General features: G+C 51.3%; 1 protein-coding gene across 2 annotated transcripts; it reads right to left on the bottom strand.

The window, feature by feature from the left end:
- Positions 1-1665: 1665 nt before the first annotated feature.
- Positions 1666-26677, bottom strand: PRPF3 (pre-mRNA processing factor 3). Of its 2 annotated transcripts, none has more exons than XM_077319472.1 (16): positions 26590-26677; positions 23611-23767; positions 22372-22502; positions 15563-15709; positions 14475-14558; positions 12239-12459; positions 10888-11200; positions 9623-9789; positions 9275-9357; positions 8746-8889; positions 8527-8626; positions 8076-8189; positions 7429-7547; positions 4733-4816; positions 4205-4266; positions 1666-2351 (listed from the first exon to the last, which is right to left on the bottom strand). In XM_077319472.1, the coding sequence occupies exons 2-16, from the start codon at positions 23753-23755 to the stop codon at positions 2205-2207; spliced, it is 2061 nt and encodes a 686-aa protein (XP_077175587.1). In that variant the 5' UTR covers positions 23756-23767; positions 26590-26677; the 3' UTR covers positions 1666-2204. The 2 variants fall into 2 exon arrangements, with proteins under 2 accessions (XP_077175587.1, XP_077175595.1); XM_077319480.1 differs by having other exon boundaries at positions 1667-2351; positions 10888-11194.
- Between the last annotated feature and the right edge of the window lie 946 nt (positions 26678-27623).

The following is a 27623-nucleotide window of genomic DNA, read 5'->3' as shown; positions in this document are numbered from 1 at the left end:
TCCTTGGTGGTCTCATAGGTACTAATGGGGACCAAGCTCTTGCAAGATATGGCTAGCCTAGGCTGTCCATTAATTCATAGTCAACATAAACTGAAAGCAACTAGAGAGCACATATACACAGGATCTCAGTCTCTTAGGCTGCATAAAAAAGAAATGTATCTCCCCCATCCCAGTTCAGGGTGGACCACCCTAAGGAGCTCAACCAGGTTGTAAAAGAACAAAAATCCAGTAGCACCTTAAAGATACCTGCCAAAGTGAGCCGTGATTCACAAAAGCTCTTCCCCAGCCACAGATTTGGCTACTCTTAAAGGTGCTGCAGAACTCTTGGCTCTTTTCTCCTTATACAGACAGGCTAACAGAGTGACCCATCTTGAGTTAAGAGCTACAGTTGCAGCCTCCAGGTGGGAGTGACAGTTCTCCCCGTTACAACTGATGTTCAGACTAGAGTGATCGGTTCCCCTGAAGAGGGGGATCTGTTCCCTCTTCCTCACCAGCCGACCACTCAAGTGCCAAACGGGAGTGCAGAAACGAAAGTATACTTACTCCTCCCAATGCAAAGTGCTTCCAAATTACATTTAATCTCCACTAGCAATAGACTGAAAGAGCCTCTTGTGCGCAGAGTGGTAAGGCAGCTGTCTGAAGCTGTCTGCCCATGAGGCTGGGAGTTCGATCCCATCAGCCGGCTCAAGGTCGACTCAGCCTTCCATCCTTCCGAGGTCGGTGAAATGAGTCCCCAGCTTGCTGGGGGGTAAACGGTAATGACTGGGGAAGGCACTGGCAAACCACCCCGTATTGAGTCTGCCATGAAAACACTGGAGGTCATCACCCCAAGGGTCAGACATGACCCGGTGCTTGCACAGGGGATACCTTTACCTTTAGCAATAGACTGAGCATCTGCAGAATTATTTTATTCTGGGTATAATTTTTCATGTCCACAGAGCGTGAAATATGAAAGCTTATACCCAGAATAAAACTTTGCTGGACTCAAACTGTGCTCTATCGATTCAATTTAATTTTAGATTTATAGCCTGCACTTTTGCAGGAATCCGCAGGAATCCCATAGAAAGTGCAGATGAGAGATTTCACTCCCCGTTCTGTCATTCTTAGCTAACTAGTACTTACTTCTATCCTCTTTTTGAAAGCAGCTTTTCACACTGTTCCCCCTCCCTCCACCAGATCCTGACAATGTTGAGGGTAGGTCACACTGATGGAATAGGATAAGCATAAAGGTAAAGGTGAAGTAGCGAAGTAGGTGAATGATGCTAAATTGTTCTGGGCAGTGAGAACCAGGCGCTCCAGAGGGATCTGTCATGGCCAAGCGAGTGGGCACCAACGTGGCAGATGAGATGCAACATGGGCAAGTACACAAGGTATAGACAGAGCAGCATGTCTGGAGCAGCTATATATTCTTGGGTTTTGGGGACGCAACAGTGGGAGTCCTGGCCTCCTTGTGGACCTCCAGATGGCCCCTGAGTTTTGGCCACCGTGGGACACAAAGTGGTGGACTGGAGGGGCCACTGGCCTGATCCAACCGGGCTTCTCTTATGGCGATGACCCTTCTAATCCTGACCTACAGAAGAACATACAAGTCCTGCCCAAGGTGATGCCAGCACTGCCCAAACCATCAGAAGAAGAAACATTTTTAACTTCTTACATTTTTGACTTCTTACAAAAAAAAAAGTTTATTCTGTAAATGTAGGATGTGGGCTAAATCCCCAGCTCCTATTCTGCTGTACATTTCCCACGCTGGGAGCCGCAGCCTCCTCGCCCCCTGAGCCTGCAGCCCCACCCGGCTCTTCTGTCCTCCCCTCTCCCTTGCCTCGCGGGCTCGCCTCCTGTCCAATCCCCACCCCCGGAACTGGGAAGGAAAGGCAAGGAGGGCTGCCTCTCTTTCGAGACCCATGGAGTTGGAAAAGAAACAAGGCACAACTGGAAAATGCGTCTCCACTTTCCAGGGCCTCCAAGCGGAATTCTGTCCCGACAGCAGGACGGCGGTAGCACACACATCAAGACCCGCAAACTGGTGTAGTCCCAAAAGGCCCGAAGGGGGGTGGTGTGGGTGGTTTTCACCTAGGAAAAAGATTTCTTTGCATCGTGTGCATCTTAGGGTGAGGAACTCGAGGGGGGACTTCTCCAAGGTTTCAGCCGCATTCTGCGCACAGCGTGACACACAGCCAATGCCAACCGGGGCTTGGGAAGGGCCTTCAGTCTGTGGATTCCAACACCGACTCGCTCAGAGCCAGGTCCCAGTAATGCTCCGCGCCGTGTTTTTTAAAGTGTTCCCGTGCCATGTTCTCAGTGGGGCACTGCTTGAATTTCATGTCACCAAAACTGCGCTCCTTTGCTGTGCCCTGAAAAAGCAGAACAGGAGAGAAGTCTAACAGCCTCAGACAGACTCAGGCGAGGGGGTTGGTTGGCCTGAAGCAGCTGAACAAAGCACCTTTCAAACCAACAAAGTTTCCTTTCACTTTGTGAGTGCACACGAAAGCTGATGCTCACAATAAAGCCTTGTTGGTCTTGAAGGAGCCGCCGGACTGAGAGAGAGAGAGCAAAAAGGGGTTCTTGACCTTTTTAACCCTTTAAAGCAGGGGTAGTCAAACTGCGGCCCTCCAGATGTCCATGGACTACAATTCCCAAGAGCCCCTGCCAGCGAATGCTGGCAGGGGCTCCTGGGAATTGTAGTCCATGGACATCTGGAGGGCCGCAGTTTGACTACCCCTGCTTTAAAGAGAGATCAGAACTGTAATATAATGGAACATGCCAGGAGGGCTGCTTTGTGATGCTACAGGAATACTTTTAATTATTTCTCCCTGATAGGACCCAAAGTTTCCTTTCACATCACCCTCTCCCCCTCCGCACACACATTTAATGCCGCCACTACAGCCTTACGGAGGTAGACTGCGACTGCCCAGAGTCCCTTGGCAAGAAGGACTGAAATCCAGTCGCCTCAGGCCCTCATCTGACACTCCAACACAGCCTTTCTCAATTTTTTTTACCCTTGGGGAGACCCTGAAACATTGTTGAGGCTTCAAGAAATCCCAGAAGTAGGGTGATCATGCAGAGTGTGGTGGGGAAGCAGAGCTGTGGACACACCCACCTGGGGCCCCTCCCCTTCCCAGGACAGACAGGCAAGCCGGTTGGAGGAGGAGGCACTCAGGGGCGGGACCACCGCCCTGAGTGGGTGTTAAGCGCTGAGTGGCACTTAAGCCATAAGACCAGCTCCTCCTCCAAGCCCTTCCCAGAAATATGAAGTGGAACAGAACAGATAATTTCTCTCTCTCTCTCTCTCTCTCCTCTACCTCTCACTCTGCCTACCTATTTATGCCATGCCATGCTCAAAGACTGTTGGCTCTGGGCCACTTTCAGGATTTTTATTTATTTATTTATGACACTTCTATGCTGTCCTCCCAGCAAGCTGGCTCAGGGTGCTGTATGGCATATTAAAACAACGGACAAGAAAATACTACGTCGAACGAAGCGGCAAGGACATAAGCAGGAGTTTAAACGTCCTGCACTGCCTCCCCTGCAGATGCCACGCAGGAGGAGGTCCCACTACCTGGCATTAAAGCTCTCACTGATTGAATTCCTTCATTCAAACCTTCGAGGCTGTCCTGAAGGCGTGTACATGATGCTCTGCAAAACTCACCACACTGGGAAAGAATTCAGCAGTTCTCCTAAGTTGAGAAGCATCTGGAATTCAATCCTTGAGAACAGAGGGCTGAATTTACCTGTAACTGCTGTTGATTTGAGTGGTCTTCTGTGCAGGCACACGTGGGACTCACCCCCCACCCACCCCCATGTGGGACTGCACAGAATCCGCAAAGATGAACTTGCCTGGCCACGCATGGAAGGGGCCCTGCATCCATTTTACAGGCAAGAAAACTTCAAGTCCTGGCAAGGCCCAGACTATACTGGGGTTTGAACTTACATCTAGAGGGGCAGCCACATGGGTCTGAATTAGCAGAACACAGTTTGAGTCCATTGCGGCCATTAAGACCAAACAAGTTTAATTCTGGATATTAGCTTCTGAAGAAGTGTGCTTGCACACGAAAGCTTGCATCTTGAATAAATCTTTTGGGTCTCAAAGGTGCCTCTGGACTCAAAGTTTGTTCTGGGTTTGTTCTGACCTCTCTGGAGTTCCCAACCCACGATTTAAAGCACAACGTGGTCCAAACAGCCCCGCTGGATCAGGAAGCCGACTCACCTCCCACACCAGAGAACATTTGTTGGTCTTTTTCACGGACTCCTCATCCGATTCATCATCATCTGATGACAACAACAAAAGCACAGGGTTAATGCTGACAACTGTTCACTGGAAGCACATCAGGTGACTAGGATTTCTCTTTCGGGATACAGAAATCGAGTTCTCCGGGACAGACCCCACGGATCTCTTTCCCCATGGGCCAGCACAAGGGGACTTCTGTGTGAGAGCGTCCCATCGGGGAAGGCTTTTCTGCACCGTCCGCAGAAAGGAATCACGTGACTCGGCCCTCAGTTGAGGAGGAAACTCCAGGCAGCCACGCGGTCAACACTGTTCCCTGAAATGTCATGGGAATCGCTCTAGTTTCATTCAGAGGCACAAAGCTCAGGAATCCAGGCTCGTGGGCCCGAGCAGGCCTCTGGAAGAAGAGCTGTGGGGAGCTCCCGCAAAAGCCACAGAAAAGAGAGCCTCCTCTGCAGGGTGAGCCCAGGAAGCGCAGTGGTGCTGCTCCGCCCAGGCCGCTTTGCTTACCGTCGCCCTTGGTGTTTGACGCCTGCTCATCCCATTTTATTCGATGGAGCATAAGCCGTTTAAACTTCTTCTGTGCTTTCGGGCCTGGGAGGGAGGAGGGAGGGAGAGAAGAGGTCAGGAGGGGGTCATTTTAGTGCTGAAAGATCTTCTGAGAGAGCTTTATAGGGCTCTTCCCACAAAAGGCAACCAAAGCTAGCAAACGCCGGGACTTAAAAGGAATCAGTCTCCACTGCAAGTTCCTGTTTCCTTCCTGATATTTCTCTGTACGTTGATGGGCTTTTAAAAAAAAATTCATTTTAACCTGGTAAAGCAGGGTCAGCTCTGGTTAGTACTTTGATGGGGGACCACCAAGAAAGCCCAGGGCTGCTACCAAACGACAGGCCACCTCTAAAGGTCTCTGGCCTTGAAAACCCCACTGGGGCAGCACAAGCCAGCTGCGACCTGAAGGTACTCTCCACCACCAAAGACCGCAGAACACCCACCTGTGAAATGGCTGCAGCCAGGCCAGGCCCACCGAGGCCAGCACCGTCTCCAGCAGAGCCAGTGCCCCAGCAAAGCTATCAACAGGGCCTTCAGAAGGAAGCAGCAACTCACAGAACCTCCTCCCCTGCCACCAATTTTGCTAGTCTTGAAGGTGCCGCTGGACTCTGGCACTTTCCTGCTCCTCCGGACAGACTAACAAGACTGCCCATCACGATCTAATTGTTTTTAGCCTATATATATTTATAGCCTATTTTAATGTTTGTGATGATTCACCTCCTTGAGTACAATGTATGTAAAAAATATCCCTATTTTGTGTCAAAAGGGTCAAGCTACCACAAATAAAGAATCAATTCTATGTAATTGGTTCCGGAAGAGATCAGGACCCGGTCAGAATTGAAACAATTCCACAAGGCCTGCAGAATGGAGCTCCTCCACCAACCAGGGCCCTCAGAACCCCCCCTTGGCTACCACCAGTTGAGCCAAATCAGATGCGACTTCTGACCAGCCACCCATTAATCCAAGTTACACCCACAGCTCAGTGGTTAACGGCTGAATGTTGCACAGTTTATAATTGCTATAATGTATGTTCTACACTCAATATGCCAGCAAATTTGGAAAACTCAACAATGGCCACAGGATTGGAAAAGGTCAGTTTACATTCCAATCCCAAAGAAGGGCAATGCCAAAGAATGTTCAAACTACCGCACCATTGCAGAAAGTGAAGAGGAATTAAAGAGCCTGTTGATGCGGGTGAAGGAGGAGAGTGCAAAAGTTGGCTTGAAACTCAACATCAAGAAAACGAAGATCATGGCATCCGGCCCTCTCAATTCATGGCAAATAGATGGGGAAGAAATGGAGATAGTGACAGATTTTATTTTCCTGGGCTCCAAGATCACTGCAGATGGGGACTGCAGCAAAGAAATTAAAAGGCGCTTGCTCCTGGGGAGGAAAGCTATGGCAAATCTAGACAGCATCCTAAAAAGCAGAGACATCACCCTGCCAACAAAAGTGCGTTTAGTCAAGGCTATGGTCTTCCCAGTTGCAATGTATGGCTGCGAAAGTTGGACCATAAGGAAGGCCGAGCGTCAAAGAATTGAGGCTTCTGAACTCTGGTGCTGGAGAAGACTCTTGTGAGTCCCTTGGACTGCAAGGCGAACAAACCTGTCAGTCCTAGAGGAGATCAGCCCTGACTGCTCCTTAGAAGGCCAGATCCTGAAGATGAAACTCAAATACTTTGGCCACCTCATGAGAAGGAAGGACTCCCTGGAGAAGAGCCTAATGCTGGGAGCGATCGAGGGCCAAAGAAGAAGGGGACGACAGAGAATGAGGTGGCTGGATGGAGTCACTGAAGCAGTCGGTGCAAACTTAAATGGACTCCGGGGAATGGTAGAGGACAGGAAGGCCTGGAGGATCATTGTCCATGGGGTCGCGATGGGTCGGACACGACTTCGCACATAACAACAACAATAATGTATGTTATTGTGTTCAGAATGTTGTGTCTGTAACTGCTGATATATTCTGTGCATTGTCCCACCATCACAGTGGATTGTGAGAGGCAAACTCTTATTGTAAACAGTCCTGAGCCACAAGGGGGGCGGGGGGGGGATGGTATGGAAATATACCGCCTTCAAGGAGGGCGGTATGTAAATATGAAAAATAAATAAAAAGATAAAACAGGTGTTCCACACATCCATAGCTACTGGAAAGTCCATGCCAGATTGTAGTTGTGAGAACACAGGCTTCATGAGGTGGCTTTACAGATAAGAAATTCTTTGCCTAACCCCACCTGGTTATGGAAAATATAGAATACACTCTGAATGTACATTAGGCATATGGAATGTGTTTGTTGCCACTGAGGAAGGCTGTAGAACTTGAAATGCGTCTGGTTTTATTTGGTTCACTTGGAGGCTAACATTCAGATCCTTAATGTTTTTAATTTTACAAGTGCACCCGATCTAATAAATATTTTATTTTTCATTTCTTGTAGCTAGACCCTTTTGAGACAATTCAGAAGATTTGGGATTGAGTGTATTTCCCCTCTTTTGTTGTTTGTGATTAATTTCCACCCTCCCCCCCCCCCCCAGATTTCAGCTTGGAGGAAGGAGAGGACAAACTACCCCCTCCCACTGTTCCCAAAATTCCTGAAAATGTTCCGCATCTAGATAAGAACTCCTGAGGGCCCACAGGCCTGGACAATACCCTCTCCTGCTCACCTCCTTCTACCACCACCACGTTCACATCTTTGTGCAGAACGACAACGCCCGTGAGGTACAGCTGCCCAGCATTGGCTTCGATCTTGAATTTCTTGGCTGGATTGCTTAGGTTTCGGACCCTGCGGGTAGCAAATGACAGGCACTCAGTCACACAAGGGGGGGGGGGGGCACAGGCTGATTTTATGAACCCAGGCAGAGTGTGAGTGGGGGGGCAGGAAGGGATGGGCCAGGGTTGGTCTCTTGTGGCCCTTCCTTGCAGGCCCAGGGAATTGCTGATCGCCACTGTGGGACGGGAGGTGAATTTCCTCCAGGCCAGGCTGGATTCTGCAGATTTCGTGGGGAGGTCACTTGAGCATGAAATTTATTTATTTATCTATCACTGTATTTCTATACCGTCGCTCCCAGAAACTGGCTCACGGCGGTTCACAAAACAAAAAACAGTATCAATGAAAAGTACTCCCAATAAAACAGTCAACCAATGTAAAACAGAAATACAAATGGGGGTCCCTGTGGGTGGGCGGGTAATTGTGAGTTCCTGAATTGTGCAGGGGGTTGGACTAGATGGCCCTGGAGGTCCCTTCCCACTCTTTGATTCCATTCTATTCTATGGGAGGGATTTGGTGGGGTGGGGCAAGAGAGACACTCACCTGTAGACGGATATGTGGACGCCCTGCGAGAGATCCTCCTTCAGCTTTTTCACTTGCTTTGCTTTCCTCTGGGCCACCGTGAGCTTTCGTGCTGCATTGGCCTCTTCGTGAGCTCTGTGGGGAAGCAGAGGGTGATGCAGCTTCTGCGCCAAGCAATGAGTCACGGCTACATTGCTTCTGCTTGATTTCAGCTCTGTTTTAGGTTATTTTCTACTGTATTTTCATCTCACCCCCTAAAAGGAGCCAGCCCTGCCAATGTCGCATTTGCGCCATGTCTTTCCTCAGTTTCCCTATGTCCCCCACCCTGAGAGACAGTGGCTGCCCAAAGTCAACCAGGGGCACCCCCTTCCCTCTGAATCCCAGAGGAGAGGCAGGAGCCTGGTTCCAATCAAGACAACCACCACCCCCAGCCTGTGGCCCAGCAGCAGTGACTCCCCGCCGGCATGCCTACTTCTGCCTCTTGGCCATCTGGGCTCGGACGTGGGCTTCCACCTTGGTTGGGTCCTGAACGGCTTCCGTCCCCAGAACGCGCATGAGGTTGGAGATCCGCACTGCGAGGGAGGAAGGACAAGGCTCAGAGCAGCCACGAGGAGAGGCAGGGAGCAAAGAAATGTTTTCCATAAATAAAGTCAGTGCGGCTCTTGCAACCTGCCTGCTGCAGAGCTCCTACCTTTTGGTTCCGGAGGGGGCATGAGGCCCAGCCTCACTTTCTCCTGGAGCTCCTTCTGGGCTTCCCGCCGGGTCTGACGCCGCAATTTCTTCTGCTCTTTTTTGGTGAGGTAGACGCCCAAGGTCACTGGCGTGTCACTGTCCACTGGGAGAAGAGAATGCCAGCACGGTGAGTCCCCACGCAGGTCTCTCTCCCACCTACACTCCTTGACCAAAGAGGCATGCTTCTTCGGCCTCTAGGATACCGGTGGCACCTCAGCCCTCTGCAACTAATCAGGTAGGTTTTTTAACCCCAGACTCAGTCTTCTCTCTGCAGCCTCTGGCTCCTTAAAAGAGATGACTCACAGGCCGGTGGCTTCTGGCCTTGGCAAGCAAGAAGTCTCCAGAGAAAGAAAGCAAGTGGCTCAAGGGATTGGGCCTCTTGGTGCTCAGTACTGCCCCCACCAGATCCTCCTGCTCCTTCTCTCTCCGGACGCTCCATGCAGCCCCCAGAATGCCCCTTGGTAGGGAACGAGAGAACAGACTCTTACCTGGAGGGTTTAACTGTGCTGGGTGCTCCACCAGGTTTGTGATGCCGAAATAGTCCTCTCTTTTGAATGAATCTGCATCTTTTCTAGAAAGAGAAAACAGGACAGAATGCCTGCTGATGCCTGGCCTCCAGAAATCAGCACTGCCACGACATCTGCTTCTCTTCCCCTAGTTCCCACCGCCCTGGAGAATGGCTGCCTCGGAGAGGGAAAATAGCCAGACGCTGATTGCCAGGAGGCATCTGAAGCACCCACGTGCTCCAGCCAGGTGCAGAAGGGAGACTTCTCCGCAGCCCTTAAATCACAACCCCCTGCCCCCCCCCCCGGCCTCAGAAAGGTACAGAAACATACATATCCAGGCCGTTGGGCATGATGTAGGAGTCCCACCATTCCACCTCTGGGACGTCACCCTCCTTCAGCTCCTTCTTGGGAGTAATCAGGGCCAGTTTGGTTGAGGTGTGGATTCCTGTCTTCTTGGCCGCTTGAGAGATCTCGGCCTGGAGCTTCTCCAGCTGGGCCTAAGCACAGACAGCAGCACGTTCAGAGGGGCGCCCGAGAAGTCTCACATCTTGCAGAAACCACATGGCCAGTGGGGTGTCCCGCTTACAGGTTCAGGAGGCGGGAGACACCGGCTCAAATCCCACACACTGTCATGGGGGCTCCCTGGGTGGCCCTCAGCCAGTCAGCCTAACTTACTCCAAAGGGTTGTTCTCAGGACAAATGGATAAACACAAGAGGGGCATTGCCTTGGGGAGCCACGGAAGAGAAAGTCGGGCCATAGATGAAGCCAAGAAATAAGCCTGAGGCGGGGGGCTGCCAGCAGGCTAAGTAAGGGGGCCACGCGGCCTCTTGAGACACGGCTCCCCTTTCCAGCCACGGACACGGGAACAGCCGCTTGCCTGCAGCAGGTCAGAAAACGCAGCTGGCAGCCACAGGAGGAAGCATTTTTCAAGCTAGAAGGTGGTAGCCGCTTCTTCCAAGCCTTTCAAAATCATTCCATATTTTATTTATTGATTGTATTGATATACGATATTTAAGAGCCTCTTGTGGCGCAGAGTGGTAAGGCAGCCGTCTGAAAGCTTTGCCCATGAGGCTGGCAGTTCGATCCCAGCAGCCGGCTCAAGGTTGACTCAGCCTTCCATCCTTCCGAGGTTGGTAAAATGAGTCCCCAGCTTGCTTGCTGGGGGGTAAACGGTAATGACTGGGGAAGGCACTGGCAAACCACCCCGTATTGAGTCTGCCATGAAAACGCTGGAGGGCGTCTCCCCAAGGGTCAGACATGACTCGGTGCTTGCACAGGGGATACCTTTACCTTTACGATATTTATTTCTGGAAAGCTTTCTGGTTGTTATTGTTGTTGTTGTTATTTAAATTTATTCCCCACCACTCCCGGCAAGCCAGTTCGTGGCAGGTTACAGGATAAAAAACAATACAATAATCCCCTTAAAAACGCAGTTAAAAGTTGCAAGTTGCAAGGGCCAGCATGGTGGCAAAAAGCAACCCCCCCTATCTCTGCTGGTGCAGAGGGCAGAAGTGCTGACCACCCCTGACGGAGCTAAAATAATGGGGTGGAGACTCTTCCTTAAGCTTTCCTGCCCTTTCCCTGCCCTGCCTACCTTTGTGCGCAGCCGCTGGGCGATCTTTTCGAACTTGCCCTTGTCGTGAAACTTGAAGGCCCGCTTGGGCCGCTGGGCGGGGGTGATGGACACGCGGGGGTCGAAGTAGGTGTTGGACTCCATGTCCTCCGACGGCTTCTCCTTCAGCTGCTGCTTGAACTGCTCCCTCTTGACGGCCCGGATGTTCGCCTTCAGCGTGGGCATGCGGTGGGTCAGCTCCACCTCCTTGCCTGTGGCGTCCACGGTGCGGCCCTGCTCATCCAGGATCAGGGGGGTCGGCTTGGTTTGGTCCTTGAGCTCCACTCTCCTGGGCCAAGACACCCCCAAAACACCCCCTGTTTGTAAACTCACTGGAGAAAACAAAAGCACGGCAGCCAACTCCAGGCGGAAGCACCTGGGGCGGCTGCGTCCCCTCACAACAAAGGCCGCTTCTGCCTCTGCATCACCACCAAGCCTCCCCCCCCCCGCGACCCACACAGGGAGTTCTTGGGGGCCACAGAGGGTCAGGCTGGATGGGCCACTGGCCTCACCCAATATGGCTTCTCTTATCTTCTTAACCTCAACCCAGCCACCCATTTCCTTCCATCTGTCCCCCCACCCCTAGTTCCGAGGCCCATCGAGCAGCTCCAGCCCTTCAGCTGCTTTAAACCGCAGAACACAAGAAGAGCCGTGTTGGATTAGAACAAAGGTCCAGGTAGTCCAGCATCCTGTTCACACACCCAGCTGCCCACAGGAGGCCCACAAAGAGAGGGACTGCAACAGCATCTTCCCACACGGAGCCATGCCATCTCTCCATCACGACTAGTTGCCACTGACAGCCCTGCCTTCTGGGAATCCCTCCACTCCCCTCCCTGTGGGCAGCCATCGCATGATTCGGTGGCCGCAAGTTCCACAGTTTAAGATGCGCTTCCTTATGCTTTCTCCCATATAAGTCACAGCTTCCCAAAGCCCCAGTGCCAGAAGGAAACACAAAGGGCCAGCCTCAGCCCCTCTGCCCTGTGGCTGGCCCTGCAGAGGGACTGGCTGACCTCTGTGGGAGAGGATGGTATGCTGGAGTAGGTGGACCCTTCCCTGGTCTGACTCAGCAGGGCTCTTCTGATGAGCCTGACAGGCAAGCTGGAGACAGCCTGGGCCAATTCTCACCCCAGTGTCCCTCCCCACAGCCCAGGGGTGAGAGATGACCCACGCCCCAGCAGTCTCTGAGTCCCCTGTGCCCAAAGGTGCTGCAAACTGAGGGCTCGCCCAAAAGACCTCCCCTCCTTCCCACGATCCCACACTGAGGCCCACAAGACCCAATCCTGACTGCCCAGACTGAGCGCTCCCTCCCGTTTAGCAGCTCTGTTATACTCACGGTGGTGCGATGCCCATGGCGTGCAGGTTGGCCAAGCCCACCATGTTGGCGTTGCCAATGAGGCCGGGTTTCAAGGCCAGCTGAGCCTGGATCCGAGCCTGCAGTTCGGCGGCTTTCCTGGCTTTCTCGATGGCGTCGTTCATGAAGGTGGCCGCCTGCGAGGGCTGGATGGTGTTGCCGATGGGGAGGCGCTCCGGCTGGGCCGCTGCCGGGGCTTTTGGCTGCGGGAAGAAGAGGTGCCAACGGTCATCTGCCAGCAGGCTCCACGGCCCCTGGCTAGATCCAGGGGCCTCTCCCAGTAAGGTATAGAAAAGGAGATAAAGAACCAGGCTTCAAAGGGCCGGACAGGACGAGAGTCCAGGACTGGAGGCCTAGACCGGGGAAAGAGGGTTTTGGAGACCTCCATGCAGATTCTTGCTTAGCCCTACCTTGCAGGGTTGTTGAGAAGTTGACATGAAGGAATGCATGGCTATGCAGCACCTCAAGAGCTCTTCAGAGAATTGCCAGGATAAAACGGCCAATGCCAGGGAGGTGGGTTTCATTTACGGTTCTATAAAGTCCTGAGCTTTTTCAGTAACAGGTTTTATGTTAATGAGGGTCTGCTGAGCGCCGGATAAATGGGCCAATTCGCTATGTGGCCTGGCTACTCGACCACACATGTGAAGACAGGAAGCTGCCCTACATGGAACCAAACCCTCTCAGTCCTTGAAGCTTACTAATTTCCCACAATTTGCTTGTGCCTTATATCTCCTCAGTTACAATTAGTCTGAGGAAGAGTGCCTGCACTCAAAAGCTCGCGCACTGAATAAATCTCGGTTGGCCTTAAAGGTGCCTGATTGGACTCTATGTTTTTTGTGCTACTTCAGACCAACACGGCCACCCACTTGCATCAGTCCATCAAGGTCAGTGCTGTCTGCTCAGATGGGCGGCAGCTCTCCAGGGTCTGAGGTGGGGGTCTTTTATGTTACCTACCGCCTTGGCCTTTCCTCTGGAAAAGGGGACTGTCTGCCTGCCAAGCAGAGGCTCTATTGTTCTATGATTCTAACGCTGTGGACAGGAAGCAACTTTGCCCCTGTACCTTTCTACTATTACTTCCTCCAAATTTAGGTGGGCTTTTTCCAGAGCCTGTTTAATGCCCTTCCATCAGCTGTACTTATCAGAAGACTCCAACATTGGCCTGTAGAACTGCCCAAAGGCCCTTGTACAGCTAATGAGGTGGAGGCGGTTGCCCATATATTACTTTATTGCGAACTTTTTCATGAAGAAAGAAACTCCCCTTTGCTGCTTCAGTCCAGGCACTTAAAAGCACTGTCCTGCTATTGGATTTCGGATGATCAAATTCCTGCTTGAAGACAAATTTTATATTCTGCTGCAAAATCCTGGCTCCTGCGTCCGCAGGAAATGGAATGCTCCAATGAATAAGGACCTTACCGGCTGAGTTATGTGTTTAATTGTGTTTGCTGGAATGACCTTTGGGATGTCAGTCCAACTGACAATTTTATCCATTTGACATGGTTCACATGTTTCTCCTTTCCTTTTTTGTATTTTATGCAACGTTAAGACTGTAACAAGCTGAAAAACCGAAGGCCAATCTTGTAGGCAGGGCATAGAAAGGGGGCACATAGGGCTGCCATGGGAAAGGAAGGAAGCGCAGAATGACCCGTCAGTCGAATACAACCAAGAAGAAACTGAAACGGACGATGGCAGGATACATTAATAAAATCCAAACATGTTCGGAGGTAATTCCTTGTTTTCCTCTCTTCCTTGGTGACTCTTACATTCAGATAAAGTTATCTTTCTGTTGTTAAAATTGTCAACCTTTCCCATCTAATAATATTGACTCAAACCATAATTTTGTACTCTCAAATGACACAGGGGGTCCTGTGGTCACATCCCATACGATCCCCATTAGACAAGGAAGGGGGACAACTTTAACAACAGAAGAAACAAAAACCAGGAATTACCCAGGAACTTGTTTTGACTTGATTAGAGTAATTCTGCCATTGTCTGTTTCAATTTCTTCTCGATCGGAAAGGAGGGAGGCGGCCGAGAAAGTTGCCCTCTGCACGCGGTACGGGCACATGTCCTGGCACCCACGGAAACGCTGCCTTGGATCCCTTGAGTTCCAGCCAAGGCTTTCCTTGTGATACCCTCAGCTGGAGTGGAGCTCTGCAGAGCCCAAGGGCAGAGCAGCCAAGAGTGCTGGTGGTGGTGGGGAGGGCTCCAAGGGTCGTACCTGAGGGGCGGGAGGACTGATGAAGCTCAGCTGTTTCTTCCTCTCCTCAATCTGCCGCGTTGCCGCTTCCATCATTTGCTTGATCTGCAGGGATATCCCCCCAAATTAAATGCTTTCAGATTCTCCGAGAAGCCCCACCCCCAACACAGAACAATTCCCCTTCATCCCAGAAAAAGACAAACACCACCCCTGAAAAGTAAAAAATTCCCTCTTTCAAGTCTCAGCCCTTGGTCTATCTAGATTGGCTTCGTCTCCTCCGTCCAGCACCAGCTCTCCAGGGAGAGGAATCCTTTAAACTGGAGATGCCAGGAATGAAACCTGGCACCTACCGCATGCCAAGCATGTGCTCCACCAATGGACCACGGCACCACTCCTAATTGCCCACATAAAGAGCCCCAGATCTAGCATTCTAGACGCAGCTCAGAAGACAAGAGTTATGGCCTCGCTGTTTGGAAGCTGCATGTGTTGGTAGCATCTCACCGGTTGATTTCTCACCCCAAGCATACGGGGCCCCCCCCATATACACCCCCTACAAAGCTTCTAAGGCAGGGGTAGTCAAACTGCAGCCCTCCAAATGTCCATGGACTACAATTCCCATGAGCCCCTGCCAGGGGCTCATGGGAACTGTAGTCCATGGACATCTGGAGGGCCGCATTTACCCCTGTTCTAAGGAGTCCCACTGGGGCCTAACCTGGATGGTCCAGGCTAGCCCGATCTCATCTTAAGCAGGGTTGCCCCTGGTCAGTACTGGAGTGAGAGATCGGGAACAAAGGCAAGCAATGGCAACCCATCCCTGGGAGTCTTGAAGGCCCTTCGGGGTTGAAGCCTGTCAGTTGCAAGTGTACGGCATCTTCCACCAGCACCATCTGAGGTACAAACTTCCTCTGGCAGGTTCTGGAGAGTCAGCACACAAATCTTCCACTGGTGCCGATTAGATGCTCTCCCAACAGAAGTGTCCGTTTTGCAGAGACATATTTGAATATAGCTGCTCTGGGGTTAAGTGGCCAGAGCCCTGAAATCTTGCTCTGCACCGGCCGAAATTCCTCCCTTGCAAGGCACCGAGTGCCCCCCCCCCCGGACAGGCTCACCTGCAGTTTGGTCAGCATCCCTGGACTCTCAGTGGGTGGACCGGGAATGACCTCAGGCTCCTCCTCGACCTCCTCAAAGCGGGGGATGCGCCGCTTCTTGACACCCGAGGATTCTTTCGAAATCTCAGAGTCGTCGCCAAAGACATCCTAGAAGGAAGGCGAACGTTCTTTGACAAGGGCTACTACCAGAGCATTGGCAGATTTTAACAAGAGCAGCCCACCAGGCCCCCAGGAATAAGCTCAGCAGCTGAGTTTTCTGGGTTCCGGCAGAGCTTTGCCATCAGTTCCACAAGGAGGCAGACGCTGGAGGCAGTGCTCAAGTGCAGAGGCCTGGCAGAAGAAGAAGAGCTGGGTTCCGGGCCCCGCTTTTGGGCCCAAAGCAGCTTCCCATTGCCTGCGAGGGAGGAGGAGGAGTTGAGAGAGCCCTGGGAGGACTGCTCTGTGAGAACAGCTCTGAAAGAACTAGGAGTGGCCCAAGGTCACCCAGCTGGCTGCATCTGGGTTGTTTGTTTGTTTTAAAATAATTTCAAATTTTATTTATAATCCATTACAAGAAAAATACATTTAGCCATCTCCAAAATTACATGTTAATAGATTATATTACATTTACAAGTAATAACTTCCAACTGTATTTGTTAAAGAATATACGAAAAAAACCCATTAATTCTCCTGTACAGAATTTCAATCCATTCTCATTTCCCCTTATAAATTATAAATCATAACCAATAGTCAAAAATCCAGTTATAATTTTTTTCTAATATGCTCTATCCATAAGTTCCATTTTCTCTTAAAGTCGGCTATTAGTTTATCTTCGACATAAGTTGTCAATTTTGCCATCTGAGCGATTACCAATATTTTCAACTGCCAATCAAATATGGTGGGCGTCTCTTTTAACTTCCATTTTTTTTGCCCAGACTATCCTTGCTGGAAATGCGGGGAAGTGAGAGGGACAAGTTTCCATATGTGGTGGACACGCAAAAGAGCAAGACACTTTTCGCAGGATATCCATAAAGAAATCTCAAAAATCTTTAAGGACTCCATAGCTCTAAATCCTGAAGCTTATCTTTTAGGTTTTCTGGTAAATGAAAAAGATAAAAAATATGGAGAGTTATTTAGGTATTTGACAACGGCGCCAAGGATAGTCAGCTGGCTGCATCTGGAAGAAGGGGCGGGGAAGCAAGCTCCAGCTTAGAGGCTGCCACTCCTAACCCCCACGCCAACTGTTCTCGCTGGAGGTGGGAGCCAGATTCCAGTTGCGTCCTAAATTCCAAGAAGACCTCCAGGACAGAAGCTCACATCATCAGATAACTCTGACTCTCAAAAAATCTTGTCCATCTTTATGGTCCTGCTGGGTTCAAATCACAGACCAATGTGGGACCCAGGAAGTGTTAAGTCAACCCACAACAGGCCCAACCCACACAAGATCGCAGTCCGTTCTCTCCAGTAGACGGCACAAGACTCGGCCTTCAGCTCAACTGCAGCCTCAGGGGAAATCATGTCTTCCTCATCAAGCTGAGCAAAGTGTGCCTCACTGCAGTGAGGGGAGAGGCACGGAATCTAGGACACTGGAACAAAAGAGAAGCCGCATCCGGCCAGCGGCCCCTCCAGTCCCACACTCTGCATCACACAGTGGTCAAAATCCAGGAGCCATCAGGAGGTCCCCCAGCAGAGCCAGAACTCCAGGAGCCCTCCCACTCCTGCCTCCAACGCACCAAGAAGAGAGAGCATCACTGTCCCAGACATAAGAACATCGGAGAAGCCATGCTGGAGCAGGCTAGTGGCCCCTCCAGTCCAACACTCTGTCTCGCACAGTGGCCAAAAGCCAGAGGCCATCAGGAGGTCCAACAGCACAGCCAGAACTCCAGATGCCCTCCCACTGTGGGCCCCCAAGCACCACGAATAAGAAGCATTGCTACCCCAGACATAAGAATATAAAAGAAGCCCTGTTGGATCAAGCCAGTTGCCCCTCCCGTCCAATACGATCTCACACAGTGGCCATCAGGACATCCCCCAAAAGGGCCAGGACTCCAGAAGCTCTCCCACTGTGGGCCCCCAAGCACCAAGAAGACAGAGCACCACTCATTACCTAGGTGGGATGTCGTGACCTGAGTTCCACCCCAGATGCAAAAGAGTGCTGAGGAGAAACCCATTCCTCTTGCATGTCTTACAGTAAGGCAGTGAAGCCTGAACTCCTGGGGATGGGGCTTCAGGCCTACCATAAATCTTCCAGAAAAGCTTCCTGGCTCACACACATGTAACCAGTCATGATCAGCTGGGAAGGATGGAAGAACAGAATGCCAGCCTGCAACAAGCTGGAACCGTCCAAGGAAGGAAATGTCCTTTGTGACAGCCCCAAAGCAGAAGGTGTTTGTGCCCACCGCCCACTGGGGTGCCTGCAAGACCAAAAAGCCTGGGGAACCCTGTTATTGAGACCCCACTCCATGGCCACAGCCAGCAGAAGGAGGCAGAAAATAACTGCCTTGCTCATTTCATGAGGGGCTCAACTGTAAACACAGGCAAGATCCATCCTGTGAGGGCAGAGAATCTGTATGTGGGGAGGCCCTCAACAGACAAAACACTGTCTTACCTCCACCCCCTGCCCCATACACACACACACAGCCAGCTCCCCTGGCACTTATGGGGCACGGACAGCCTGTGCATGCCTCCCAGATCCTCAGCCCCGTCTGCTCATTCCAAGAGCACCAGCAGCTCAGAAGTGCAGGAAGTCTTTCCAAATTGGGTGAAATAATTTATATATATATATATGGATGTACAAACCATTTGCAAGCGTTAAGTGAACTCCCTTCTCCAGCACTACAAGGGCAGTTCCTCATCCAGGAACAGGGCACTTCGTGGGGCACCTAGAAGGTCAAGAGAAAGGGCTTGCCCATAGTATAAAAGGGTTTGAAAACCACATAAATCTCACCCCTGGTCTTCCCCACCAGCGAGCAACACCCCCACAAGGCAAGACCCACGAGAAGCAGAAGAAGGGCCGGGGGGGGGGGGAAGGGGGCAGAGAAGACGGGCCCGTGGCTGTTTCCCTCGATTGCTTGCAGGCTCCAGCTAAGAGGCGGAGGCCTATCTTGCACGGGGCTTGACCGCACGGACAGCCACTGAGTCCTGAAGAAGACGACTGACCTCCGATGATGGCCATTCAAGAAAACAAAGCACAGGTCTTACCGCTAGATTGGCCTGTCGCTCCATGACCTCTGCTTTTTTTACTGAGCATACCATGGACTGGCAGCATTGGACAAGTCCTAGACCAGCCTTTCTCAACTTCTTTACTATTAAGAAACATTCTGCAGGCTTTGAGAAACCCCAGAAGTGGCGAGACGGTGCAGAAGATGGTTGGGTAGCATCTCTGCATACACCCCCCCCAACCTGGGCCCCTCCCCACCCCCTCCAGGCCCATCATTGGACATTTGGGGAGGCGGCGTGTGGGTTGACATGACCATACGTCACCCAGTAAATGTTTTTAATTTTTATTTAAATATATAAAAATTAATTAACTCCCACCCATTCAGGAAACCCTTCCAGGGCTGCCAAGAAACTGCAGGGTTTCATGAAGCCCTGTCCTAAAGCAATCACAGCATATTTCAATTATGTCAACATTGGGGTACTCAAACTGCGGCCCTCCAGATGTCCATGGACTACAATTCCCTTGAGCCCCTGCCAGCGTTCGCTGGCAGGGGCTCCTGGGAATTGTAGTCCATGGACATCTGGAGGGCCTCAGTTTGACTACCCCTGCTTTTCACTTTAGGGGAAATGGCTAGTGGTCAAAGGCCCAGCTTCCCCGGCCACCAAGACCCGTGTGGAGACAAACCCTGCAGACCTTGGTCCCCACAGGCAGCATGAGCCTTTGATCTTTAGGCACATGGCAAGCAAACGCCTCTAACGCCTGTGCTAAAGGGAAATCTGTGGTGGGCGTGGGGGGGGGGTCTAGGCCTAGACAAAGAAGGGTTTAATTTGCACAAGGCAAGACACGATGTTCCAGAAAGCAGAATTCTCTGAATCAGAGACACGGAAGCGCTTCAGTTGTCAGCATGCCAGTCATATTTTCCAGAGTCAAAATCTGCCTCTGGTGAATGCACAGGAGGATGAGCAGTTAACATTCCCATAAGCAACAGGCAGGTTTCTATTTCTGTCCTGGAGGTCAGCAGCTACTGGCCTAACCTCTGCACAAAGGGATGTCGAGCTGGGAAAGGTCGGGACGACGCAAGAGCCCAGGCGCACTCTGTGGGGCTTTATATATAGTGGGCAACAGCTTTCAGGGAGGGCCACACCACTTGCTGTCAGAAGGTTTTGTACCAGGGAATCTCTGGCTCAAACCTTCAGGCAACAGATGAAGGGAAGGCCTTTCCCTGCCTGAAACCCAAGAGAGTGAAGCTGTATGGCTGCCACTTTGAGCAAAGACCAGCCACTACTGGAAGCAAGGACGGACAAGATTAAATGACAGGAACGGAGGAACAGACACCTGCCCGAGACAGACCACGGAAGATTACCCCCTACTGGGTTAAGCCTCTCCTTACTTTGCAATCCCTTTAAGCCTTTGCAAAGATCAAAGAAATAGGGCTGGGATTTCTTTTTAATGAGAAAACCCCTCAAGACCTCTGGGAAACTAAGACTCAAAATGTCAGGATGGCTCAGGCAGAACTGCCACATGAACTGCACCACCACCTCCTGTGAAAGGCTCCTTCGGGAGAAGAAGAGAGAAAAGCTGGTTTTTTGGAACCCACTTTTCTCTACCCGAAGGAGTCCCCAAACGGCTTACAACCACCTTCCTTTTCTCTCCCCACAACTGAAACCCTGAGAGGTAGGTGGGGCTGAGAGAGCTCTGAGAGAACTGGACTGACCCAAGGTCATCCCATGGGCTGCACTGGGGGAGGAGGGAGAGAATCAAACCCAGTTCTCCAAATTAGAGAACAACAATCCTGACACCAAGCAGGCTTTCTCTGTTGGGGGAAAGTATTGCTGCTAGCAGAAAGGATCTCTGGAATCCGATACAACAATTCAAAGATCAGAAGTACAGCAGCAGAAAACTGCAGATGTGCAATTCCCAGAGGAACTCAAGCTCAGTGGCAAGACATCCTTGCGGAAGGGGAGCCCCAGAACACGCTACTCTAAACACAACTCTTTTAGAATTGAAGATGAAATTGCAGAGTAGAATCATAGAATCCTAGAGTTGGAAGGGGCCATACAGGCCATCTAGTCCAACCCCCTGCTCAACGCAGGATTAGCCCTAAGCATCCTAAAGCATCCAAGAAAAGTGTGTATTCAACCTTTGCTTGAAGACTTCCAGTGAGGGGGCGCTCACCACCTCCTTAGGCAGCCTATTCCACTGCTGAACTACTCTGACTGAGAAAAACTTTTTCCTGATATCTAGCCTATATCGTTGTACTTGTAGTTTAAACCCATTACTGCGTGTCCTCTCCTCTGCAGCCAGCAGAAACAGCATCCTGCCCTCCTCCAAGTGACAACCTTTCAAATACTTAAAGAGGGCTATCATGTCCCCTCTCAACCTCCTTTTCTCCAGGCTGAACACTCCCAAGTCCCTCAACCTATCTTCATAGGGCTTGGTCCCTTGGCCCCAGGTCATCCTCGTCGCTCTCCTCTGTACCCTTTTCAATTTTATCTACGTCCTTCTTGAAGTGAGGCCTCCAGAACTGCACACAGTACTCCAGGTGTGGTCTGACCAGTGCCGTATACAATGGGACTATGACATCTTGTGATTTTGATGTGATGCCCCTGTTGATACAGCCCAAAATGGCATTTGCCTTTTTTACCGCTGCATCACACTGCCTGCTCATGTTTAGTTTACAATCCACAAGTACTCCAACGTCTCGTTCACACACAGTGCTACCTAGAAGCGTAAGGGAAAAGCAGCAAAAGATGGCTGAACTCCAACTCTCCCGTACTGAAGATTCCTTCTTTAAAGTGGCTACGATTCAAGTCCAGCAGCACCTTCAGAGACCCACAAGACTCCTGAGGTCTAGGCTTTTGATAGTCAAAGCTTATCAGACTGGCTGGCCTCTAAAAGCGCTTCTGGGCACCAATGCACAGCAACACAGCTAACCTCTGAAACATTAAAATCCAGCAACATCACTTACCGTATTTGCCGGCATATAAGACGACTGGGCGTATAAGACGACCCCCCAACATTTCCACTCGAAATATAGAGTTTGCTCCATTACATTACAGTACTATGGGCCACTATGGGCAGCTATGTCTATCCCAACTGAAGTGCACCCGGCGTACAGGACGACCCCCCCACTTGGAGGCATGTTTTTCAGGGGGGAAAAGTAGTCTTATACGCCAGCAAATACTGTATTTGTTTATTATATATTTATAAACATCAAGCCAAAGTGTCACAGAAACATTTTCTCCAGGATGACAGCGTTGTTGTTGTTGTTTAATTTATTAACCGCCACTCCCGAGTGGTTCGTGGCGGTTTACAAAAGTCCAATTAAAAACCCATTAAAACCCCTTTTTAAAATGAACCATCACAACATCCACAACAACAATCACAGCAGCAAGATGGCAGAACCCTCCACCCCCCCTTACCCTTCTACGAGGCCAGTCCCTTAACATCCCTGGCAGCTGAAGATTCAGAACCAGGAGGAGGAACCAAACAGAACTCCAAGGGACACTTTTATTGACAGAAAAAGGCCTTTTCTCTTGAACTTTTAGCTGTCTGAAAACGGAGCCCTGCCTGGAAGAAGAAAACTCAGTTCAGCGGCTTCACCGCATCCTCTACAAACCTGCAATCCTTGAAGCAAAAGAGGCAAAACCTGACCCGGAGCTCAGCTCACCTTCAACTCCCTCTTTCGATTCCGGTCACTGTTGGACTTGGAGTGCCGGGAGCTTCGGCCTTCCTCGACTGCCTCAAAGAGCTTGTCAACAAAGCGCAGGGTGGAGTCATCCAGGAAGGGCTTGAGGTGATCTGAGGAAAAGGGAAGCAGGAGGTGAACAGCAGCCAAGAGACCAGAGCAAGCAGATGCCCTCCCTACAGCACAGACTCCTAACCGATGCTCAGGGCCCCCTTTCCTGTTGGTAAGAAGACACAGCCTTGAGGCGTTTCACCTAACCTGAAAGGCAGCCTACAAGTGCACGGCTCCTCTTTGGCTCTCAAGCCACGAGGAAAGACTGCACCAGAACAGATATGAAGTTTCTTTCAAGGCTGCCCCGTCCTCTTCTCTCCTGAGAGCTGCTTATGCTGCCTGGGCTTGTCAGAGGAAAAACCAGTAAGGATTTTAATGCCCACCCTCTTTGTTTTAAACCAGTGGCATCCAGGTTTGCCCTCATGTCTGCCTGAGCCAGCTTAAAGGCGTTTGGATCTCGGCAACAGGAGGCCATCTGGATGCTGCTCCGTGACTCCTCTTAGGCCGCTTGGGAGAAGGCAGGCAAGCAGGACAGAGCCGGGCCTGGTCTTTCTGCGGTGCCCCTCAGCTTTCTGCAATACATGGTCAGTTTTGGAATCTTGACAGCAGTTCGTGCCACAGCAAAAGAAGAAGAAGAAGTGCCTTCTTGGGCTCGCGAGCCCAAGGCCACCCAGCTGGCTGCATGTGGGGGAGCGCAGAATCGAACCCGGCATGCCAGATTAGAAGTCCACACTCCTAACCGCTACACCAAACTGGCTCCCGGGGCTGCCGAGTCCAATGATAACCCACTGGAGAGATGCACAGAATATGAGGAGGCTTCAAGCAAGCGTTTTCCTACTGAAGGAGGCAGCTGTTCCTGAGCAACGTTTCCCTTCCTGGATTCCTTCGCAATTCCTCCTGCTCCACCAAAGTGGAATAAAGCCAGGATCAGCTCTTGGTCTGGTGAGTGTAACCGTGTCTATGGATACCACTGACCTAGTCCGTATGGTCTCCTCTTTGTCACAGTAATTTTCCGGGGACCTCAGAAAACCTTTGTTGAACCCAAAACACAAACCTGGGATTTTGATCCTGCAAAGCACTCCCTCTGTTTCTAGGATACAGATCTTCCTTGCGCTTGGTGAAATATAAAAGAGTAAATGGAGGGGGGGGGGGGAGAATATGAGAACTTACCAGCCGCCTTCTTTTTATCCATCCCCTTCCCAACGCAATTGAGCGCAGCCGTGACTACAGTCGGCTCTGAGAAGCCCAGGACGCGCTTCACCGTCTTCTCCACCCATGGCTTCAGCTCGTCCAGCTCCCGCTTGGAAAGGGACATCCTCAGAGAAACCTAAAAAGAAAGCGCTGGCCATGAAAACAAAGCTCTTGTTGACTGCGGAGACCAGAAGCCCAATAAAGAAGTCAAGCAGCAGGAGCGTTTTCTGCAGCCATCTCTATATAGAATCATAGAGTTGGAAGGGGCCACACAGGCCATCTAGTCCAACCCCCTGCTCAACGCAGGATCAGCCCAAAGCATCCTAAAGCATCCAAGAAAAGTGTGTATCCAACCTTTGCTTGCAGACTGCCAGTGAGGGGGAGCTCACCACCTCCTTAGGCAGCCTATTCCACTGCTGAACTACTCTGACTGTGAAATATTTTTCCCTGATATCTAGCCTATATCGTTGTACTTGAAGTTTAAACCCATTACTGCGTGTCGTCTCCTCTGCAGCCAGCAGAAACAGCATCCTGCCCTCCTCCAAGTGACAACCTTTCAAATACTTAAAGAGGGCTATCATGTCCCCTCTCAACCTCCTTTTCTCCAGGCTGAACATTCCCAAGTCCCTCAACCTATCTTCATAGGGCTTGGTCCCTTGGCCCCAGATCATCTTCGTCGCTCTCCTCTGTACCCTTTCAATTTTATCGACGTCCTTCTTGAAGTGAGGCCTCCAGAACTGCACACAGTACTCCAGGTGTGGTCTGACCAGTGCCGTATACAATGGGACTATGACATCTTGTGATTTTGATGTGATGCCCCTGTTGATACAGCCCAAAATGGCATTTGCCTTTTTTACCGCTGCATCACACTGCCTGCTCATGTTTAGTTTAACAGAAAACAGAACCTATCCCGGGCTATATTAAACAATTCCACAATAAATACAAATAAACGTTTCTTATCTCTTCTTATTTCATTTCATGGGGATGAGTCTTTTGAACAGACCTCCCCAAACCTGAGAGCCAAAGGCCACATATATATAATATAACCCCCTTCAAGGATCGCTGCCTTGTTGTGGCAAGGGGGCTTGCGTAGCTCAGTGAAGCTATGAGCTATGCCGTGCAGGGCCACCCAAGACGGACAGGTCATAGCTGAGAGCTCTGACAAAAGGTGATCCACTGGAGAAGGAAATGGCAAACCACTCCAGTATCTTTGCCAAGAAAACTCTATGGACAGTTCCAATAGGCATAACGATATGACGCTGGAAGATGAGCCCCTCAGGTCAAAGCATCTTATATGCATCCACAAAGTAGGCACACGGCTCAAAAATGCTCTTCCTCCCAAACCAGAAGAAGCAACGCGTTCTTCTCTCCCCCGGAGGTCCATCCCCACAGTCTATGCCAGTCTCTGGCCAAACAACCAAGACTGGCACCAGAATGAATTCTTGCCTGTTCCTCTACTGCAAACACTGCAGGAAAGGAGGTAACTTGCATATAAGAACCAACTAAACTCTTCTTCAAAGGAGGAGTGTGGCTGTGACCTGGGACACGAAGGGTCCTGGGTTCAATCTCTGACTCCTCCACTTGAAGGATCCAGGAGCCCTTGAGTGGGTGCACAGCCACTGGCAGCTAACGTAGACAAGCCTAGGCAGGCCAAGGGAGGACACTGGGCAGCTTCCCCCAGCTCCCCTGCTAACCAGAACAGCAGCCACCTGGCAAGATATGGCACCTCAAGAACTACTCCATTACAAACAACAGTCAAAGAAATCAGAGCACTTATTAGATTTTTGAAGTTGCCACTCACCCAAAGAGACTCATGGCGTCTTACAACATTTAAACCATTAAGGTAAAAACAACAGAAAAACAAAATACCACTAATAAAAATGTGGATTACTCTTCAAAAGACAGCCTTAACAATCCAGCCTCACGTGTCCTTAAGGAACTAAACAAGTCCAGCAGGGCACTGGCGTCTTCCAAGAGTGCGTTCCACAGGGCAGGGGCCACCACTGAGAAGGCCTGGTGACCACTAGCCTAGCCATCCTGGGGCCAGGACCGGCAAGACTTCCCCAAAGGATGCCCAAACAGGTTGCAAGGGGAAAGTTGGTCCTCTAGGTCAGGGGTAGTCAAACTGCGGCCCTCCAGATGTCCATGGACTACAATTCCCATGAGCCCTGCCAGCGTTTGCTGGCAGGGGCTCATGGGAATTGTAGTCCATGAACATCTGGAGGACCACAGGTTGACTACCCCTGCTCTAGGTATTATTATTGTATGGTAGAGGTGTATCTGGGCATGCATTAATACAAAAGGCTGGCTGCGACCTGGGCCGGGAACCTTTTGGCCCCAGCTTGATGGAACACTGAAGGGGACCAGGGCCTTGTGGGACTTTAACCAGTTTCCCCGGGGCCTGCGACACAGACCGGTCCCACCAAGGCTATCCTGAAGGGCTACCTCCCTGGCCGAAACAGAAGCCCTGCCTCTCCAGGAGAAACCTGGAATCCCTCCCCCTCGCTCCCAAGATTGGCTGACTGGGGCAGGGGCAGCATCGATGGACAGGAAGACAGAGGGTAGATACATGTTTCAATGCTCCTAACTGGCCTTTAAAAAACCGAAAACATGCATGTTATTATATGATAATTATAATAACTACAACCGTCTTGTAATCCCGCCCTTGCCTGTCCCTCGGGGCGGGTGGCAGCATTGGAAACAACGCACAACGGTCGACATTAAAACATTTCCAGTAAGACCCAGTAGACCCAGTAGGGCCCCCTCCCCCCCCCCCAAAATAAAAAGCGCCCAATCCCTCTGGCGGCTGCTCCCTGCCGGGGAAGGGCCGCGAAGGGGGGGCGAGGCCGGGGAGGAAGAACGAGGCCGATCCTCGGCGGGCAGAGCCTCCCTGGGCAGGGGCAGTCTACCAGGGGGCGGGAGCGCCCTGCCCCCCGCCCACGCCCCTCCCCGGCTCACCTGGGCCGCCCCGCGAGGGAAGGCCGCGCCGCACACTCGCTCCCTGACGGAGACGGAACGTCGTCGGAGAGCGGCCGGAAGCGGAAGTGGGAGGGGAGCCGGAAGGGGAAGCGCGAGCCACGGAGGCGGGCGCCCTAGAGCGGCCACAGGGGGGGAGGGGAGGCTGGGTTTCCGCCGCCATTTTCGCTCCTCCGGTTTCGCGCGGGAGGGGGGAGAGGGGCGGGGCCTGCCTCGCAGGGGCGTTGTGAAGGGGCAAGATAGGCGCTCCTCAGGGTTGGGCGGAGGCGGGAGGTGGCAGGGAAGGACCTCAATGGGAGATTTTATGTTATATATTTATATAGATATTATTTTCAATTCTATATCTATTTATTTATAACCTCCTTTCTACAGTATGTTGCCCTATTCCGAAGGAGTCTCCATTTTTTATTTGTATGCAGCTGACGTCCTCACTGTAGAAGAAAACCGCCAGGAACCGGCAGATCGAAATCCAAATAAATATTTTTTCTATCAAAAGATGTATTAATTAAGTGCCCTCAGATATTACTTTGTTCCTTTTTGGCCTCAAAACACCCGTGTCGGTTGGCCATTTTTTTCTCGTCACCTCCAGGTGGGGCCTGGACTGGAGACCTTCTGGAGTCACTTCCTACTCACCTCCAGAGTCCAGAGATCGGTTCTCCTTGATAAACTGGTTGCTCCAGAGGGAAAAATAATGGCCTAATATCCCACACTCTGCCCTCCCCAGCCTCCATTCCCAACTTCCAGGAATTTCCAGGCGCCAGCTGGCACCCCTACAATTTGAGCTTAATTAATGGCTCTGCCATAAGAGCCTCTTGTGGCGCAGAGTGGTAAGGCAGCCGTCTGAAAGCTTTGCCCGTGAGGCTGGGAGTTCGATCCCAGCAGCCGGCTCAAGGTTGACTCAGCCTTCCATCCTTCCGAGGTCGGTAAAATGAGTACCCAGCTTGCTGCTGGGGGGTAAACGGGAATGACTGGGGAAGGCACTGGCAAACCACCCCGTATTGAGTCTGCCATGAAAA

This window comes from Paroedura picta, chromosome 1 (assembly GCF_049243985.1).
Source record: "Paroedura picta isolate Pp20150507F chromosome 1, Ppicta_v3.0, whole genome shotgun sequence".
NCBI classification, from domain to species: Eukaryota; Metazoa; Chordata; class Lepidosauria; order Squamata; family Gekkonidae; genus Paroedura; species Paroedura picta.
This window is presented reverse-complemented; position numbering and strand designations above follow the sequence as displayed.

Bases quoted from the DNA above. Each gene is read 5' to 3' on its own strand.
- PRPF3 (XM_077319472.1), bottom strand. From the start codon at position 23,755: ATGTCCCTTTCCAAGCGGGAGCTGGACGAGCTGAAGCCATGGGTGGAG. The intron at 14,559-15,562 runs GTGAGCCTGTCC...ATATCCCTGCAG, and splicing joins GGATGCTGACCAAACTGCAG to ATCAAGCAAATGATGGAAGC. The intron at 8,890-9,274 runs GTAAGAGTCTGT...CTCTTCTCCCAG, and splicing joins AGCACAGTTAAACCCTCCAG to TGGACAGTGACACGCCAGTG.